The following is a 17,839-nucleotide window of genomic DNA, read 5'->3' as shown; positions in this document are numbered from 1 at the left end:
GGGCTTGTTTTTTATATTTTGATAAATTATGTAATGATTTTTTTTTCATTTTCCATCTGCTATGCTCACTATACTGGTCCTGAAGAAAGATGGTGAATTGTGAAGTCATCAGAACTTGGAACTCTTCTAAGTCTGAATTTCCTCCCTAAACATTAGCATGTGCAGAAGGCTAGGTGAAGGAATATACCAACCAGTTCCCAAGTTTTTACAGCATTAAGGCATGTGACCCATGAAAGAATGAAATCCATCATAGCTCTGGTGGGAGGAGCTCCAGGTATCAGCATGTACACTTTTCTTTCTTGCCTTCTTTTTCTGGTAGTTTAAATGACTCAAGAGTGCATCTCTTGAGTTTAGCACTCAATAGATGATTGATAAATACTGGGATTACAAATTATAATTAAACATGTACTTAGATGGCCACCTGGCATGTACAAGATGGTGGTGGAGGGAGCCCGTGGAAACCCATTTATATTTGGAGCCAACTTACTTGAGTTAAAATGCTCACTTGGCCACACCCCAATGGAATAACTTCAGTCAGATCAGTCTTTCTGATCCTTTCTTCAAAGTGAAGGTTACAAAACTACAGGGCAAGAATACCATTACCTAATGGTAGAAAGTGCAACTGTTGCTCTGGTGCACATTGACCAATGCCAACACCAAGGAGTCCCTGTCAAATGCACTTGTGTTCTCTTGTGTTCTTCCATCTCACTCTCCCTCGAGGAACATCAGACTTAAGCCACAGGCCTCAGCGGTGCTTACTGAAGGGGTGGTTCTCAAACAGGGCTCAGTGGGAGCTTGGTGGTGCCACAGAAATTGTGAGCAAAGATGGCGTGCGTCAAGGAGAGAGCAGAGGGGATCTCCCTGCTTGTCCAACATAGCAGTACCACTCTCCTTGGCTTAATATTTTAGGAGTTGATTTATCAGCTTGAAAAAGGAACTGCTCTTGGTCTAAAGTTCTTCTTTTGTCCATCTCACTCATTGGAAGGAACCTGATATTTACCTCACTATGAGTTTTCCTATTAATTTTTTGGCAATGGATTAGTTTTGCTGTGATTAAATGATTGTTTGATAATGGGATAAATTCACAGTCTGAAATATGCCCAGGTTCATGAGATGGGTCTGACAAAGTAAACTTCATAAAGTAGAATGTTTTCAACCTTTAAACACTCGAATTACCTTAAATCAATGGCTAGTTGGATGGAGATCTATATCTATATCTACCTTCCACAATATGAAGGACATAGCGTATGGGAGGATTTCCCCATGGGAAGACATTATCAGTACTGAGACTAAAACTGTTTCTCTTCCTATGAGAAGGATCTGGACACATGGCAGAGGGTGACTTTTGCACATGGGAGGAGCCCTGAAGCACAGTGCAGCTTGAGTGTCATCTTCTCGTCTGGAGGTGTGGGTCTTGCTTATAGCGTGCAAGGATCATGCCAGCCATAGTGTGGGTGCAGGGCCCTTCCACTAGTCACCTCCACCATTCAGGTGATTAACAGATAGATGCAATCCATATATCACTGTCAGCCAACAACAAAGCAAGGCAGGCTGTTGCCGTGTGACCACATCAGACACAGCTGTGGTGCAGAAGTAATAATAATACCATCCAGCACTGGTTCACTGGTTCTAAACCTTTCTTATTCTTGAATTCCCTTATTAGTAAGTGCTGACATTTTGATAGCAGGGTTAAGTGAGGGAGCTCCTCAAGGCCACCTTGTCTGTGTCCTGGGGCTCATAGACCCTCACAGAAGCCTGTGTTCAGGTTGTGGATATTCAGGTGGTGTTGTCATGCCCAGGTCTGTCACTGCTGAGCAGCATTGACACAAAATAGCTTGTTGATCAGAGCTAACATGCACACTTGGAAAAACTCAAATTGGCAATTCTGACAAGTGCCCTGAATTAACTAATAAGATATTCAAAATAAACAGTCGTCCAATAAAGACCACAGTCACTAGTTCCTTCAGATCAAATCAAATGACACATAATTTTACAGCGGATGGTGCTGATGTGATTAAACCACTAGGAGAAATTAGATATTAAGTACCATTTCCTATTTCTCTCAGTGTTTGGAAAATTGTTACTTAGAATTCTCTTCCTCAGAGTTTGAGAGGTCAAAGACCTCGATGAGCTGCATTTGCTATAAGAATTGTTCTTATCTGATCACGGGAGCCAAATCAATCAGGAAAACAGAAATCTCTACATCCACTCAGGGAAAAAAATTTTTGGAGCTGTGAGGACATTCAGAAATAATTTCAAAGTGACAGAATTTGAGAGCTGTGTGGAATTTGTTTTGCAGCCAAGGCAGGTTGATTGGCTTGTACAAAGTTGCACTGTGCTGGATGTACAATCTGAGGCGGTCTTTTTTTGTGTGTGTGTGAGTATTCAGATGGTGTTTTTAATATAATGTACTATTTCTCTGACTTCACAGAGCAATAAATATCATTATAAGCATTGCTATTATTTGGAAGACAAATTTATTTTCTCTTTCATTGTATCTGAAACTCACAAAGTTAATTGAGACCAAGTGGTTGTAACAAACTATCAAACCCAGGGAGCAGCTTCTGAATGAGACAGTTGTGAATAGAATTAGACAGTTGTAGATGGAATCCATTGTTGATCACATGACCAGAGAGAAATGGGGTAATTTTTCTGAGCTCAGCACCCTTATCTTTCAACAAGGAAGCAGCAATGCTGATGCTAATGTATTGGTCAGATGCTGATGTAATTGGTCAGGCATCTACTCCACAAGGTTTTTCTATAACATTCCCTCATGATGTGCCAGTGTCTGTCCCAGGGACATACAGAAGGACAGAATCTTTCCTCCAAGAGCACATGATTTAGTAGCAGAAACAAAGAAAATGCAGTTCCAATAGGACCTGCTAACCCCTGTTCTTTCTTCGGGTCTTTGTTAAGCATAATTTCCTCATCTCAGTTCTAGTCAGGTTTTTCCTCTTCAAGGAAAATGAGGCCCAGGACTGGAAGGAGGCCAGCTCTCTGCCTGGCATTTGGCATTTAAAGAATCACCCCCTTGCAGGGTCATAGGAGTGCAGGGGTGGTACCTGAGAATTAGTGCCTGGCTAAATTTTGCATGCTGATGCTTCATTTCTGTCACACCCTGCAGCCAACCTGGCTTCGCAGCACCTAACTCAGCTTGGAATAGTCACTTATATGGGCCATATTTGACTGATGGCCACCCCGGCTCTACATTGTAATTTCTTTAATAACAGGATCTTCAGTTGCTTTCCTCCCTGCAGTGTCCCTGCTGCTTGCACTAGCACATCGTGGTACTCCATAAATATTTGTCATATGGAGGATTAAATGAAGGAATGAACTGATAAATTATACAAGAATGTTCCTGTTGTCTGAATGTGTCCCCTCCAAATTCCTATGTTGAATTACTAACCCCAGGATGATGATTTTAGGAGGTGGGGCCTCTGGGAGGTGATTAGGTCATGCAGGTAAAACCCTCGTGGATGGTATTAATGTTCTTACAGAGAGGACTTAGAGGGCTGCTGTGTCCTGAGGTGGCCACATGAACCAGGAAGCAGGCCCTCACCACACCCCAAATTTATGGCTCCTTGATCTCCGACTTCCCCACCTCTGTGACCGTGAGAAATAAATGCTTGTTTATGAGCCATGCTGTCTACAGTATTTTGTTCCTGCAGCCCCCAAAGGACCAAGACAAATGTACAGGGACAGACAGATGCCCTGTGGTCAGAGAGGGATGTAAACTCACTGATGGAGTGAAAGCTCAATTCCAAAGCCCTTCCCCCAAATCATGGTCTGCAAACTGGGAGATTCCTGCATCTGGCCACTCATTAGAAATGCAGACTCCCTGGTTCCTCCTAACCCTAAACTGTGACAAGAACCCCAACTAATTCCTACTCACATTAAAATTGAGGAAGCAGTGGTCTATAGGACCCTGATTAAGGCAGGCAAAGCCTGGGAAAGGCCACTCAAAGCAGAGAAGTCAAAGAAAAAGAGTGATCATTTTGAAATTTAAATTATAATAACAAAATGTAACTCATGACTCTTTACCAGGCCTTGATCTAAATAATCTGTGCATGTTAGTTCATCTCTAATGAACTAACACACACAGATTATAGATGAAGAAAATGAATTGCACTAAATCTGTATGGTGCTTTTGATGGTATGGCCATTTTGATTATATTAATTCTGCCTATTCAAGAGCAAGGTAGATCTTTCCATCTTCTAAGATCTTCTCTGATTTCTTTCTTTAGGGTTCTGTAGTTTTCATTATGTAGATCTTTTGTACATAAAGATTGAGGCCCTTGTCAGTATCATGAAATGGACAAATGACAGATCAGTCTCAGGCTGTCTGAATCCATACCCTGTTGCTCTCCTTGTGAGATGAGCAGGTCAGGCACAGGGAAATCCCTATCACAATCCTCTCCCATCAAGACAGTCTTAATTGAAGGACTGCTTGTCTCTTTGTCAAATTCTGTGACATTTTCTTGCCCCTTTTCCCCTGGAACACTGAACCTGAGCTCAAATTTTCAAAGTCAAACACATATGATTCTCTGCTTAAATGTGTGCCCTTTATTTTTAAGCCAGCACCTGTCTTAGTGAAGGGGTGCAGGAGAAGTTTCTTGGAACTGGTGACACCTGAGAAAATTTTGCCAGACAAGGAAGAACAAGAAGAGATATCCTGGAAAACACACACAGAAGCCAGCATGGGGTGTGCAGGTGACTGGTGATGACAGACACAGTAGACTTACCAGTGGAGTCATATGAGGGTATGCTAGCACTTGGGAACAGCACACGCTGGGGGTGGGGGTGGGAGTTGTATGGAGAAACAAGAAGAATGAAAGATTTGAGAAATAGTGGGGACAAGGGATTGCAGTAGAATGGGAAGAGCAGAATGTAGAGTTATGGATTGACCAGCAATGGATTAAACCATCAGAATTCCACAATGAAGTTGAGCAGGAGGGAGTTGATTGGGGCTTGTTCAGGTTGGACTGTCTATGGGACACTCCAATGATGGCATCCAGTAGGTTACTAGAGTGTCCAGTCTTATGTTTAGCAAAGAAGACTGGTGGGCTATATAGAGTTAGGAGTGATCTGCACACAGATACATGGTTGTGAACCGAGGGAGGCAGGTGGCTGTCCAGGGAGGGGTGTGGTGTGAGAGAAGGGACAGCCAATGGGATGGAAACTTAAGGAGCTCCGACATCAAAGAGGTGAATTAAAGAGCAAGTTCCAAAGACTCATGAGAAAGAGAGAGTATGTAACCAGCACCAGACTATGATACAGAGACTCAACAGTGACATGGGTACCACCCCAGACTTTGTGAAGCTCAGCCCAATTGGCAAGAGGCACATGGTGGCCAAGAGCAGAAACACAAGGCAGAAGTTAGAATGCATAGACAGGTAAAGGGGAATGCAGTCAGAGGAGGGTGAGACGCCCTTCATAATGTTATATATATATAAAAATTTTCATCCAAAGAAGCCGAAGCCATTTCTTTGGCCAAAGTCACTGAGAAAAATCCGTAGCAGAAAATAGGATGAGAATTTGTGGTTTCTGTTTTTAAGGAAATGTACTTACATAGTTTCAAAAATATCTCTAACTGTCCATTGGCACAGCTCCTCTCTAGCTGAGATAGCTTGGACAGGGCCCCAAGAGCTGTGCATGATGTCATTATTCACTTGGTAGGAGACAAGGGCAGAATTTCTGCCTCATAAATTAAAAAGGAGAGACTTTGTACTCACTGAACACCGACTGACCACTTGGAGCCATGGGGCCATTCTCAATCGGGCTGCCCACCACCCAAGGCTTGCCCAAGAGTGCAGAGGATTTTGACTTCGAGCTTAGAAGATAACAAGATTGTTCTCATTGATTTTGTTCCTTGAAATAATGGATGGTAGAAAAATGAACTAAGTAGGATAATATTTCACATAATTCAAAACCGAAAGTGCAACTGCATTGGGTTCTGATACCTAAAATCAGGCTTTAAGTTTGCTTTTGAGTCTACTGATAAACTGGTCCAGTTAGGGTACAACCTGGTCTTTACATGACAGATTTTAAGCTGCAGAAAACAGCAACCTAAAAAATTGTCTAGCTTTGATGCCAGCAAAGCCGATCTGCTTTGCTCAATGTCCTTCCCTTGGGGGGAGGGAGACCAGCCTCCTGTGCATGGAGCATCAGGAGTCAGATCAGAAGTAGGGAGCACCTTCTGCTGCCCTCGGCCACAACTGTAAAGGGCCAGTGGGCAAGCATCCACCAGAAAGGCCGCACTGGACATCAAGTTGAAGAGGAGGTTTTGAATGTGCCATGAAGCACTGAGCTGACCCAGGAACTGGGATTCAGAGGCAAGGTGTCCAAGAGCAAAGAAGACAGAGACGGGTAGAAGTACACCTGTGTTAGGCTTGGACTTAGAATGGAGGGGCCTGAGGGATTTCAACTCTTTAGGAATGGACAAGTACCAATAGATAATCCAGGTCTATATCCCCTCCCTTTTAAAATTTTAATGATCTGTTTAATTATGTCAAGTTTGTTTCACATTACTTAACTTCTTTAGCATATGTGTAGCAAAGCTCAGCCTGTGACTTCCTGTACAAAGCACATTGTGGGATAATTTCGGATGTATTTTTGCCTGTATTGAATAGAGAAACTGGTTTCTCTTCTGTCTTCATTTTCTCATTCCCTGTTGATGACTGTGTGGCTGTGTGTGCGGTAGAGGTGGTCAGGGGGAAGGCGGTGGTCATGTCACATTTGTTCATTCCATCCATTTAAAAGTGTACTATTCAGAGTTGTCCATGTGCCATCTGCTATTATAGGTGTGAGGGCACAAAACATGAATGCCATACAATCCTTGAACCCAGATACTCACAGTCTGGTGGGCACAGGGGAACATTAGGACATTGCTGATATAGGGTGCAGCAATGCACCAAGGAAAACCTTGAGCCTTGCCTAGGCTCCCTGCCTGTCCTTTCTCTATGGGGATGGATGGTCTGGAGCCCCAGAGAAGTTCCTCAGTTTTTAGCAGAGGTCATTGTTAACAGGGTAAATGGGAGTCCTCAGAGATGCAGACCAGCTGGACCTTGCCTAATATGAGGCAGATGCTCCTTAGGGAGCATGACCATGTCTGCAGGTCACCAGGCTTGGGAGTAATTTGGTTTGTGTTAAGTGATGCTCAAATGACTGAACTGGCAGCCCTTCCCCAGGTTCTTAACCAGGAAGGAAGGGCCACACCTGTCTACCATGTCTTCGACTTCTTCTAGGGTCTGACCTTTCCTTTCACATCATTCCTAAGACAAATTCACTGCAGGTCTGGAGTTTCATGCTTTAGAGGATTGTAGTAAAAGGAACAAAGACCTGCATTTGTGTAAAATATTTGCTGAGTTCTGTGCTCTCAGTGTGTCTAACAGCCAGATATAAACCTGCCAACCTTTTTCCTGGAGTCACAAACTTCCTCCCAAGACCCATCCCAGTTTCAGCTCCAATGCAGTAACAGCCTGATCTAATAGTAAACCACTGTGTCCCGGACCTGGACCCCAGCAGGATGCCAACACCAATCTGTGAATACTTACTTACTCAGTCCTGCTTCTTTCATTCTTTCTAACCCAATCTTTATGTTTTTAAGGGGCAGTAAAGTCTATTTTTTTCAACATTTCTTATTTATGGTCATAATTCTGGTCCCTAAAATATAAACAGGCTTTGTTGGGCAAGTATCTCAGAGGAGCTCAGCAAAGTCAGGTGACATGTTCCTTGAGAGTTTTTACCTAATGCCCTTTGCCTTTTCCTTTCTCCTGCCAGCAGAGTCACCATGATAGCTAGTAGATATAGCTACTGCTTTCAATTGACCTTGGGGGAAAGACTTCCCTATCCAGGAATCTCCTGTGTGACATCCCTGATGGATTGTTCTATGTACAGCTTTCCCTTGATGAATCCCATGACAGGAAGCTCATCACTTCAAAAAACCCCTGGATAAGCCTCACCTTTCAGTAAACCAAAGTTTCTTCTGCTGTAATGGCTGTTGGTCTTTATTCCATCCCATAGGAGACTCATATAAAACAATCAGACTGTTTGTCATGGGAGAACCCCAAACAAGGAGGACAGTCATACCTTCCTTCTACATACCTTCTACTCTCAGGCCTTCCAGGGGTGTTATCCTCATGTTTCCTTGTTGGTGGTGGTTTTTACTCTCATTCTGTTTGATTTTATATGTTGCATTCATTGTGTTCTAAGTTGAAGAAAGACATGTATTTGGATTCTGCATTGCCTAATCCTCAGCAGTGTCTATTTTATAAGGAATCATGTTTACTCTACATACAAGCACATAGGCACACACACACACACACACACACACACACACACACACATCAAAGGAAAGATTCTGATTCTGAAATAGTCTGCTCTAGTTAACTGGAAAACCAGCTGACACAGGACAAAGATGGGTTGTTCACAAATTGGTTATAGTTTTTTTTTTAATGTGAAAATCTTACATGGATATGCCTTTTATATAGAGATGGCACTTTTAAACCTTCTCTTGTTGAAAGAGAAACCATAAAACATCAATGTGATTTATTGCATATCTAGCTCGGGCCTTCACCATGCATAACTTTATCAGGTCCTGTTGTGGGGGGGTTTGTGCTTCAGAGACGTTTTGCAAAGTGAAACACCAGAGTTTAGGGCTGTAAGGCAGGAGGTAGAGTAAAAGGGAACTCCTAGATGTGCAAAGCTTTACATGTATTAAAATGTATGATCTAGCCAAACGAGATTCAAATTACAGGCATCTATTCAGAGTCCAATGCATAGATATCAAAGAAACCAGCAGATGTAGGTTTACCTGACAACACGTGCCATAAGCAGTTGGTTTGCTGAGAAGGTAACCCATGGAGGCATTTGCTGATGATAAAAGAGCCTTCATTAGGCCCAGGATGTGGCTGGGCCTCCCACAGAATGTCTGGCATCTCCATGGTTAATTAATCCACTCTGCATTCTTCCTCCACCCCACAGAGCTGACTGTGAAAAATCTTGCAGTGAGAAGAGCTGGCTTCTGAAGCGCTGCTTAAGTGACCTGACTTCTTAAAATAGTCCTTCATAAACAAAACTCACATGATAGAATTGGAGTGTGTAAATCCAATTACATTTCCTGGGGAAGCACAGGGCAGATTATACTGACTTTTCCTGCCTGGTGGTGGCTGGTGAGAGCAGCATTCCTGCACTCTAGCCCTAAGGAAATCCTGGGGAAGATTTGATTTATATAGCCCATTATCTGGCTAACTGAGGTTCAAACCAAGGTATCGCAAACACTCTCCAAACTCCCATACTGCTGCCAACCTTTAGGTCCTGTTACTTTAATTCCAGCCCAGAGACAAAACCAAGAATATGCTTCAGAAGAAACTGTCAAGTAAACTGATGTGTTGCCCAACTGTGTATATTCGGGGTCTCCTGGTCTCTCTGAGAATCAATGTTGTGCCCATTTTCTGGTAAGAGGAAAGATTTAAGATGAATAGTGTCTTCTATGCTCTGGAAATAAACACATGTAGGATCATCTCAAATAGACATACTTGTGAAATGAATAAATTAGCATCCCAAGAAATATTTAGATAACAGTGAAATGTCACCTCTGATGATTGTAGCAATGTCCTTTGATTACATGTTGCCAGCAGTACTGAATTTGGGATAAACTGGTTTTTTTTTTTTTTTCCTTTGGTAAATTTTTCTTTTTATGCTTGGTTTCACTTATTTTTGATGAGCTCTTAAAATGCCATCAATCATCAAAGTGTAAATATGACTAATGCATTCGTCCTACATTGCAGCAGCTGCTCCAGAAGCAGAGGCCCCCAGTCTTCCCAGTTCTAATCTAATTATGCTCTGGCCCGCTGATACCAGTCAGGTGATATTACCGGATATGAAGGAAAACAAGTTCATAATTCAATCTTGCAAAGCACACACCACACAATCAGTTTACAACTCTCTCTAAATACACAGACACAAAACCTATTTGAGACTCCAGGGCAAAGCTGTGTTCAGGCCAGGGTTGGAGGGATTTAATTGGTCATTGCAGCTGTCATTAAAAATACCCTTTACAAAGCCTGTCCTCCTCCTGTACGATAGAAAAAGGAGAAAAAAGAAAAGAAAAAGGAAGGAAGAGACAGAGCATGCACGAGAGAGAGAGACAGAGAGGGAAAGAAAGGATGAAAAGGGCAATTGCGTATTTTTCACAAGGAAGAGAGAATAATGTCTCCATTTTCTGGCATTCAGAGGAACCTCTTCGGAAGGTTGACACTCAAATCTGTTTTTGAAAGTCATTTTTCTCAGACACCCCGGGATGTTGCAATTATTTCTTAAAGCCTGTGTGAATTTGCTAAGGGAATGTACAGAAATGGAGGTAATAATGGAGGTGTTTAGGGTCCTGGAGAGTGTAACATACCAACCAGTGAGGTGTATTAAGCAGATCCCAGCCACATTCACCTAATGGATATTTATGTGTTCTGAAGTGAGTGTTTACCTTAGTAGCAACTACCTAATTGGGGTGATTTAAGTTACAAGCCATTTATCATACATTAAGTGCTCACAAGATTCCTTTGATTTGATTTGAGTTAGCTACAAAGAGCCTTAGACACAGACAAAGAACATATAATATCCTACACTTATGTTTAAATTGTATAAATGGGGAAGATGTTGGTAATTCCATTATACAGGTTTATCTTCACTGTGAAGTCAGCCCTTCATTTAAGTAATCAGACATGCATATTCAAGCCTCCCATAGAGGCTTCTTGTCTCCTAACCCTCATCTGCTCATACCATGCTCCATTATTTTACTCAATATGAAAAATTGACTCTCTCCTAAAGGATTTTTTAAGGGTCAAATGGTAGACTAAATGTCCCTCGTTGTTTGGCAGGTTTAGGGATCATTACTTAATTAGCATTTTTTCTGGTGCTAGACTCTGCTGTTTGACAGGATACATATAAGGCAGGAAAGAAAATGTTGTAAGGGAAATTCAAATGTGACAGAATGACCTTGAGCACTCACTGACCCGGATTTGCATACCTGGCTGCCTCTGCTTATAGAGCTATCTTGGAGAAATCACCTCCACTCTGACACTTCTGCTTATCCACCTTACTTACAGGCACAGAAAACTAATTGGCCACTAGCTGTAACATTTTAGAATCCCCCAGAGGAAAGCCTAATGCAGCAATCTTCTGGTTAAACATTGCTGCCTCTCAGTTTTCCAATAAATAAATGATTTCCTCTATCTTATCACTAATGAGCTGAAGAATGAGAATGAGATGACTTTCAAATGTTAGGTAGCTCTTATTATTGCCACCAGCAATTAAAATAGAGTAAAATGCTAATTATAGCAACAGTGCTTAGAACTGATCTACCCTATGAAAGAACCTAGTAAATATAACCTTATGATTAATATTTTATTTATGTATGTAATGTCATCTTCTAATGAATTTTCTGATGAATGCATTGAACTGGCAGGATCAACAAACATATCAGGGTCTGAGAGTCTGGGGAAGGCATTCCTGCCATTGGTTTGAATCACATACGAAAGCTGATCAAAGTGAAATTGGGTGGAGTTTTCAAAGAAGGAATAACTACAGCCCTAGAGCTTCCCATTGCTGCTCTTGGTCAAGTGAAATGAAAGGCGTCCTTCAAACTGAGCTTTGAAACTTTGGAAGGTCTTTAAATAATTCCAGTGTCACTCAGTTCAGAAAATACAATGGGTAATCAAATCTGCCCTGGACCATAATCTCTTCATTTGGGCGGGAAGTTAATGATTTTAGCCTAATTGTTATCTGAGTGGGAAAACATACACCATGTCTTTGCTGGTGAGGAGCCTCCCAGATGGCCCCTTATAGGTTCCATCCTGTATTTACAGTTGCAATTCAAATTGACAACGGGCTTTGTCTCTTCATACTGTGTGTCTGCAGAGACGTGTAGTGTGGTTGTTGCCCTGTCAAGCCACAGATGTGATTTCCCGCAGGAGGAACAGAGGAGGAGCAGAGCCGCATGGCTTGGATTAAGGGAATGCAATCATTGGCTCATTTGTTACTCCTGAAAATGACATTTCCAGTGAAGTGAAACAGTTGCCAAGGTATGCTCACTCCCTACTTTCGTTTCAGTTTCCTGATTCTTGAAAATGCTAAATTCATCCGGAGCCATCCTCTTAAAGGGAATTAAGATTAATGTAGAGAAAGATGATATTCTAGGGTTTATGGCCTTTGGTTGACAAATTTGTCTCCAGCTGAGCATGACGATGAGCTAGTTACAAAGAATCTTTGCCTAGCAATTCTGTCATTTTTCACTCATAATTTCCCTTTGGCTTCTTCATTAGATGTTCATTCATGAACTATATGAGGCATTACTGATGAACAGTGAAACAGGTACTCTTCACTCTAGAACAACTCCAAATGCTGTGTTCAAAAGGCTAACCCTTGAATGGTTGCTCAAGAATGACTGGCACTGGAGCCAGGGTTTGCATCTTGCCCTCACCCCTTTCTAGGCTCCTGATATTCAGGATGTCCCTTTTCTAAGAATCTTTCATTTTACTTTAAAATGAAAATTAAGGAACCATCTATTTGACATCATAAAGGCCTTTATCATCACACATAAAGGCCCTTAGTAACATGCAAAATATCATACAAATGTAATGCATTGTGCTTTGATTTTTCAAAAATATCTTTGAGGGAAAGCGACTGCCTTACACACATATAATTTAACTGTGTGCCCTTATGTGTATGCATGTGTATGCACAATAAAGGGCACTTGTACATTCTATAATATCACCCATATGATGAATAAGTTCATTCATTTTGTGACTTGGTTATCTACTGTATGTTTGACATTTTTATAGATGCTGAAGATAAAATGGCAAATATGATAGACAACCCTCTTGCATCTATGGTGTACCTTCTCTAGAGAAATTAAAACAACTCATGAATTAGAGAGACTGAATTTTGAGAGTCTATGATCATAGGAATGTGTTTATCCTATGAAGACCTGGGAAAATTTGTTCTAGGCAGCAAGAACAATGGTCCAGAAGTAGAAAAGACCTGGGGCATTTGAAAGACTTAAAATAGACACAGTACTTCAAGTTTGAGGAGAAGTAGAGAAGGAAATCCAATTGAGAGAGAAGCAGCAACCAACTTAGAGCAGAGGGTGGAGTAGGCTATGGTGAGGAGTTAGGATTTTACTTTAGGTGCTATTAAATGTCAGCATCAGCTTTGAAGTGTGTTGCATATACTATCAAATAGGGAAAACTAAACAGTATCTCTTCAAAACTCACAGACATTTTTAAAGGAGATTAATTTCCCCCTTCATCTATCTACAAGATCTAGGAAAGAAGCTTAAACCCCTAGAGGGCACCAAAGGAAAATGTTTAAGGGATCTTTCAGCACCTACAGAGGGGAGAGCGCTTTGGTTGTTCCTCCAATCTTGTGACAGGTGGCTGGACCTAGGAAACCACAGTTTATCTACAATCCTACCCAATCAGGAAGGTGGATGGGCTTGGTTTACATGAATCAGGACCTCAGTTTTCACAGTGGAGAGCTGTTCCTTATGGGGTGGGAGTGGGGAGACATGGGGGTTATTTTTAATCTTCCATCTGGTAGTATTTGAGTAGAGTATAAAACAAATATGGAGCCAAAATTTCCTTTCTGGATTCACTTGGCAAGGAAAAGATCTCTATACTTAGAACTTCGAAAATATTCATAATTTGCCACTTAGGATGTGTTATTCTAAATACTACTCCAAACTTACTTGATGAAGTCTTTTAGTAGCATGTACCAAGAAAGGCTACTGTGTGAAGAGTGGTGGCTTATAAGAAATGGAATTTTCTGCACATGATCAGATAGTTATGGTATATTGTGAAAACAACTCATAATGAGTTAGATTTTAAAGACAGAAGGAAATGGGAAGGAAAAAAAGAGGACTGGCAGGGGAGGAAAAGAAGAGCAAGAGAATAAAGGAAAGATAATGCTGATGTTTAAATATATAATCAAAAATGCAAAGAAAGAAAGAGCTTTGGTGAAAATAGATTTATATATATTGTGCTTCAGATCTATGTGTATACAGATTTGAGAAACAGCTAATACACTGGATAATTTTATGCCATCTCAAATAATATTACTCTTTCTCCCCAATTGAAACATTATTATTTGTAAGGTTCATGACAATTTTGAGAAAATATTCATTCTTGTCTTTTATAAGGGACACATTCAGTGGATTGACCCTTATAGATTCTTATCTTCCAATTTCATGCCTGATGATCACAGTCATGTATTTTATATGCTCTCTGCTTTATCCAGAGACACTTCAAAAAGCACTGAAAGGGCAGCCAACCAGATAAGTAACCTGAGCAAATGGATATAGAGCCATCAGAAGAGACAAGGCCGAATCAAGTAGAAGCCTAGAGATCAATGATAGTAAAGCATTCTAATGGGGTTGGCAATCTAAAAATTGTCCATAATTTCCAGTAGTGCTTTGCCTGTTTAGTCCGAGAACTATCTATTCAAACTCAACCACAAGGCAGAGGAGTACATCTTCTAATACAGCAAAAGTGATAGAAGAGGACAGAAGAGGTTGGGGAGGGGGCAGGAATGGGCAAAATGCCCACCTTGCCCAAGTACCTCACATCAGCCTTCTATCTAAAAACATTGCCATTGGTATGTTTGCATCATTGACAAGCCCCCCCAAATGCACTCCCCAGACGATTGGTAAAGAAAGTGTCAGGTCATTAATTATCAATTGGTTTGAGTGAATTTAAACAATGGAGTCTTTGTCCACCTCCTCATCCACAGACAATGAGAAGTTTGTTCACACAAACACATCTATATTTAATGAGAAAAGAGAAGAAAAGTGGGGAGAAAGGAGAAAGAAACCTAATGAATGAGATTTTCCCTAAATATTACAAACCATCTACATCAAAATGCCCATTTTCAATTGATCAAAACTTTCATTCTTTGCCAATACTCCTGGCATCCTTCAACTCTTGAGTTTGATTTATACACTGGGGTTGGATATGATAATGAGAGAAGATAATCATGTTAGGTCTCCAAGGCAATAAAAATTCCCAAATAAAATCATGTCATAGGATTGGGTGAGCAAACATTTGTAGGGAATCCAGTACCAGCAGTGTTTAACAAACATTGGTTCCTTCTAGAGCTGAGGATTGTGTCACGGAGAAATGCACAATCCCAATTGTGAATCCCAGAGTTCCTTACAACATTCTGTGGTGACTCTGACTCTAGTGAGTTAATCTCTTAACTAAGGGTCACCTTCTAAATCTGGGTGCTTCTCCTCCTTCTGTCACCTGCACCACAGATTGCAGACCCTGGGGGGGTGTGTAGCAGAAATAAATCTTTTTTTTTTTTTTTTTTTTTTTTTTTTTTTTTTTTTTTTTTTTTTTTTTAGCTGATGTCAGAATGAAAGGGTAGAGCTGGCAGAAACTTTGAGAGGTCATTTATTTCCACTTTCTCCAAGAAGAAAGAGAGAAGATCCCACCGGCACCAAAGCTACCTAGGTGCCAGGCTGGGGGAGGGGATTCAAGAGTGAGGCAACCCTGGCTCTGTGGAAGCTATTTACTGGGGAGTCCGGAGGTGAAAACAAGACAGGCAGGAGTTACCTGGTTGATGGAAATGACCGCCAGCCGGGGAATGACCACTTGGAGGATCACCTGCAGCAGCGAGGTGCACAGGCCAGCCAGGATGGCCCAGGTAAGTGGCAGCGGCAGCATGCTGTAGGTGGCAAAAAGCGTGAAGAGCACGTAACCTATGCCGTCGCCCAGGAGCCCATAGCCCAGGCCAGCCGCCAGAATCTGGGTGGTCATGGCCACCCAGGTGACCACACCACTGTACTGTAGGTATGTGTGCGAGGTGGTATCCTTCCGGACCACCACCAGGGCGCAGATCACCACCTCAATACCAGTGAAAAAACCAAGGAGGATGCCCTTGAGCGGGTCCATGGGAGCTGAGGCCAGGCTCAAGTGAAGGACCAAGAGCGTAAGTTTGGTCAGCACATCCAGAACGTTCATCACCACCTCGGATTTGCGCCTCTGGCCCAGGAAATATCGCTGGTAGAGGCGTTCCAGATCCCGAGACTTGAAGGAGTTGCGCAGGGTGGGAAAAATGACCCCTCGGTAGCTGTAGCCCCCATTGAGAAAGAAATCCGAGTTGCTCGGGGCACAGTCAAGGTGTAGGAAGCCTAGGTCGCCCCCACCTCCGCTGCCGCTGCCACTGCCACTCCCGCTGCGTTCCGGGAAGACTTTTGTGCCGCCAGTGCTGTGCGCTCGCTCCCCTGGCCCCAGAGAATATAGGGGAAGCGCGGAGTCGCTGGACAGCTGCTGCGCATGATGATTGGGACCGCTGCCGACAGGGTTCGAGGCTTTGCGGGAACCACCGCTCCCGCCGCCGCTGCCGCTGCCGCCCCGGTGCCCGAGAATGAAGCGCTGCTCGGTGATGTGCCGCACCGCCGTCTGCCACAGCAGCCGCTGTGGCCGGGAGCCGCTCCCCCCGTCGCCGGCCGGGGGCGTCGGGTGGATGGTGTAGAGTTCTTCGCTACCGCTAAGGCAGCGCACATCCGAGAGCTCCATGGCGCCAAGGGAGCTAGGCGCAGAACCTGGGGGAGGCAGTTAAAGGAAGGGGTTTCCAAAGACCCGAAAACGACCTGGTAGGAGCTGGGCAGCGAGCTTCTCTATCCTAGGCTGCCTGGTAGCAGGAACCCTTGGTAGGGGGCCCCGCAGGTCAGGTCATAGTGCGCCCGGGTAAATGGGCTCCTGGAAGATCGAAGCAGACCCCTGCGTCCTTGAGAGCCACCCTCCCGCCAACTCGCGCAGCTTGGGTACGCAGCCGTGGTGGTGGTTTTTTGTCTGAAGAAGCTGTGGCTCTCTGAGGCACGCAGCCCACTTCCCGGGCTCAGGCTCTTCTTAGGCTCCTTCTAGGCTCAGCGTCTTGGCGCAGCCTTTGCTCTCCAAGAGGTACCCAGGTGCCTGGGCGCAGTGGTTCTGCTGCGCGTCGGGCGGGTCCTGGCTGCGGCACTGGTCTCCCGACGCCCACGGCTGGACGAGTGCAGGGGGGCTGGCCGGGGGTGACCGGCGGCGGCGATGGGGTCCGAAGTTAGCAGCTGTAGCTCGATTCATCGCCCTTCGGAGAACTCCATTGCACTGGGATGGGGAGCCGGGGCGGAGCTGGGGGCGGGAGCAATTAAGGAGGAGGAGTGGGGGACCAAGAGGTGACCGGGCGCCTCGCGGGAAGGTTGGAGAGGTGGTAGCCCCAGTGCTCACAAGTCACCAAACAGTTAATTTGGAGGAAGAGGTGTGCTGGAGCTCCCTCCTTGGCTGGTTCTTGGCTGTCACCACTTCCAGAGCGAGGATTGACAGCGCAGAGCTGTCTCTGGCCAGAATCATCCCTTGGTGAGGAAGGCGGAGGGTCTCTGGCCCAGGGTCCCAGCCTCGGCTATAAGATGAGGTCAACGCTTGCAGATGTGCTTCTGAGAGGTCAGCATACAGTTCCCATCCCCTTCACTACGCTCTTTGGTGTCCATTTGGCCCAGAGCTAGGAGGAGTAGGAAAAGGGAAAAAGAAAAAGTGGGGAGGGCTCCCAAGCCATAGCTCTGAGTACGCAGAGAAGCCAGTGGTGCGGATTCTGAGGCTGAGAACCGAAGGTTGGCGGGTGCCGCGGCAGTAGGTTTGGGAGAGAAAACAGGCCCCAGGCCGCGTGGGAGTCGATGAAACGCCTCCAGACCCCGGGAAGCTCAGCGTGCCACCCAGCGCTCTGGAGCGCGCAGAGGGACCAAGAGACTGGGAGGAATTTGGGGACCTGTCAGAGCGGTCAGACACTCGCGGCGACTTAAACCCGCCTC

General features: G+C 43.9%; 1 protein-coding gene across 3 annotated transcripts in view; it reads right to left on the bottom strand.

The window, feature by feature from the left end:
- Adcy8 (adenylate cyclase 8) overlaps positions 1 to 16,571 on the bottom strand; it is a 212,775-nt gene extending 196,204 nt beyond the window's left edge. For all 3 annotated transcript variants that reach the window (XM_026407468.2, XM_026407475.2, XM_026407480.2), the window contains exon 1: positions 15,606 to 16,571. In XM_026407468.2, coding sequence (XP_026263253.2) covers positions 15,606 to 16,571 — 966 coding nt within the window. The remainder of the gene's footprint in view (positions 1 to 15,605) is intronic.
- Between the last annotated feature and the right edge of the window lie 1,268 nt (positions 16,572 to 17,839).

The sequence above is a fragment of the Urocitellus parryii genome, chromosome 7 (assembly GCF_045843805.1).
Source record: "Urocitellus parryii isolate mUroPar1 chromosome 7, mUroPar1.hap1, whole genome shotgun sequence".
Classification (NCBI taxonomy): Eukaryota; Metazoa; Chordata; class Mammalia; order Rodentia; family Sciuridae; genus Urocitellus; species Urocitellus parryii.
The sequence above is the reverse complement of the archived record's forward strand: the minus strand, read 5'-3'. Positions and strand labels throughout refer to the sequence as shown.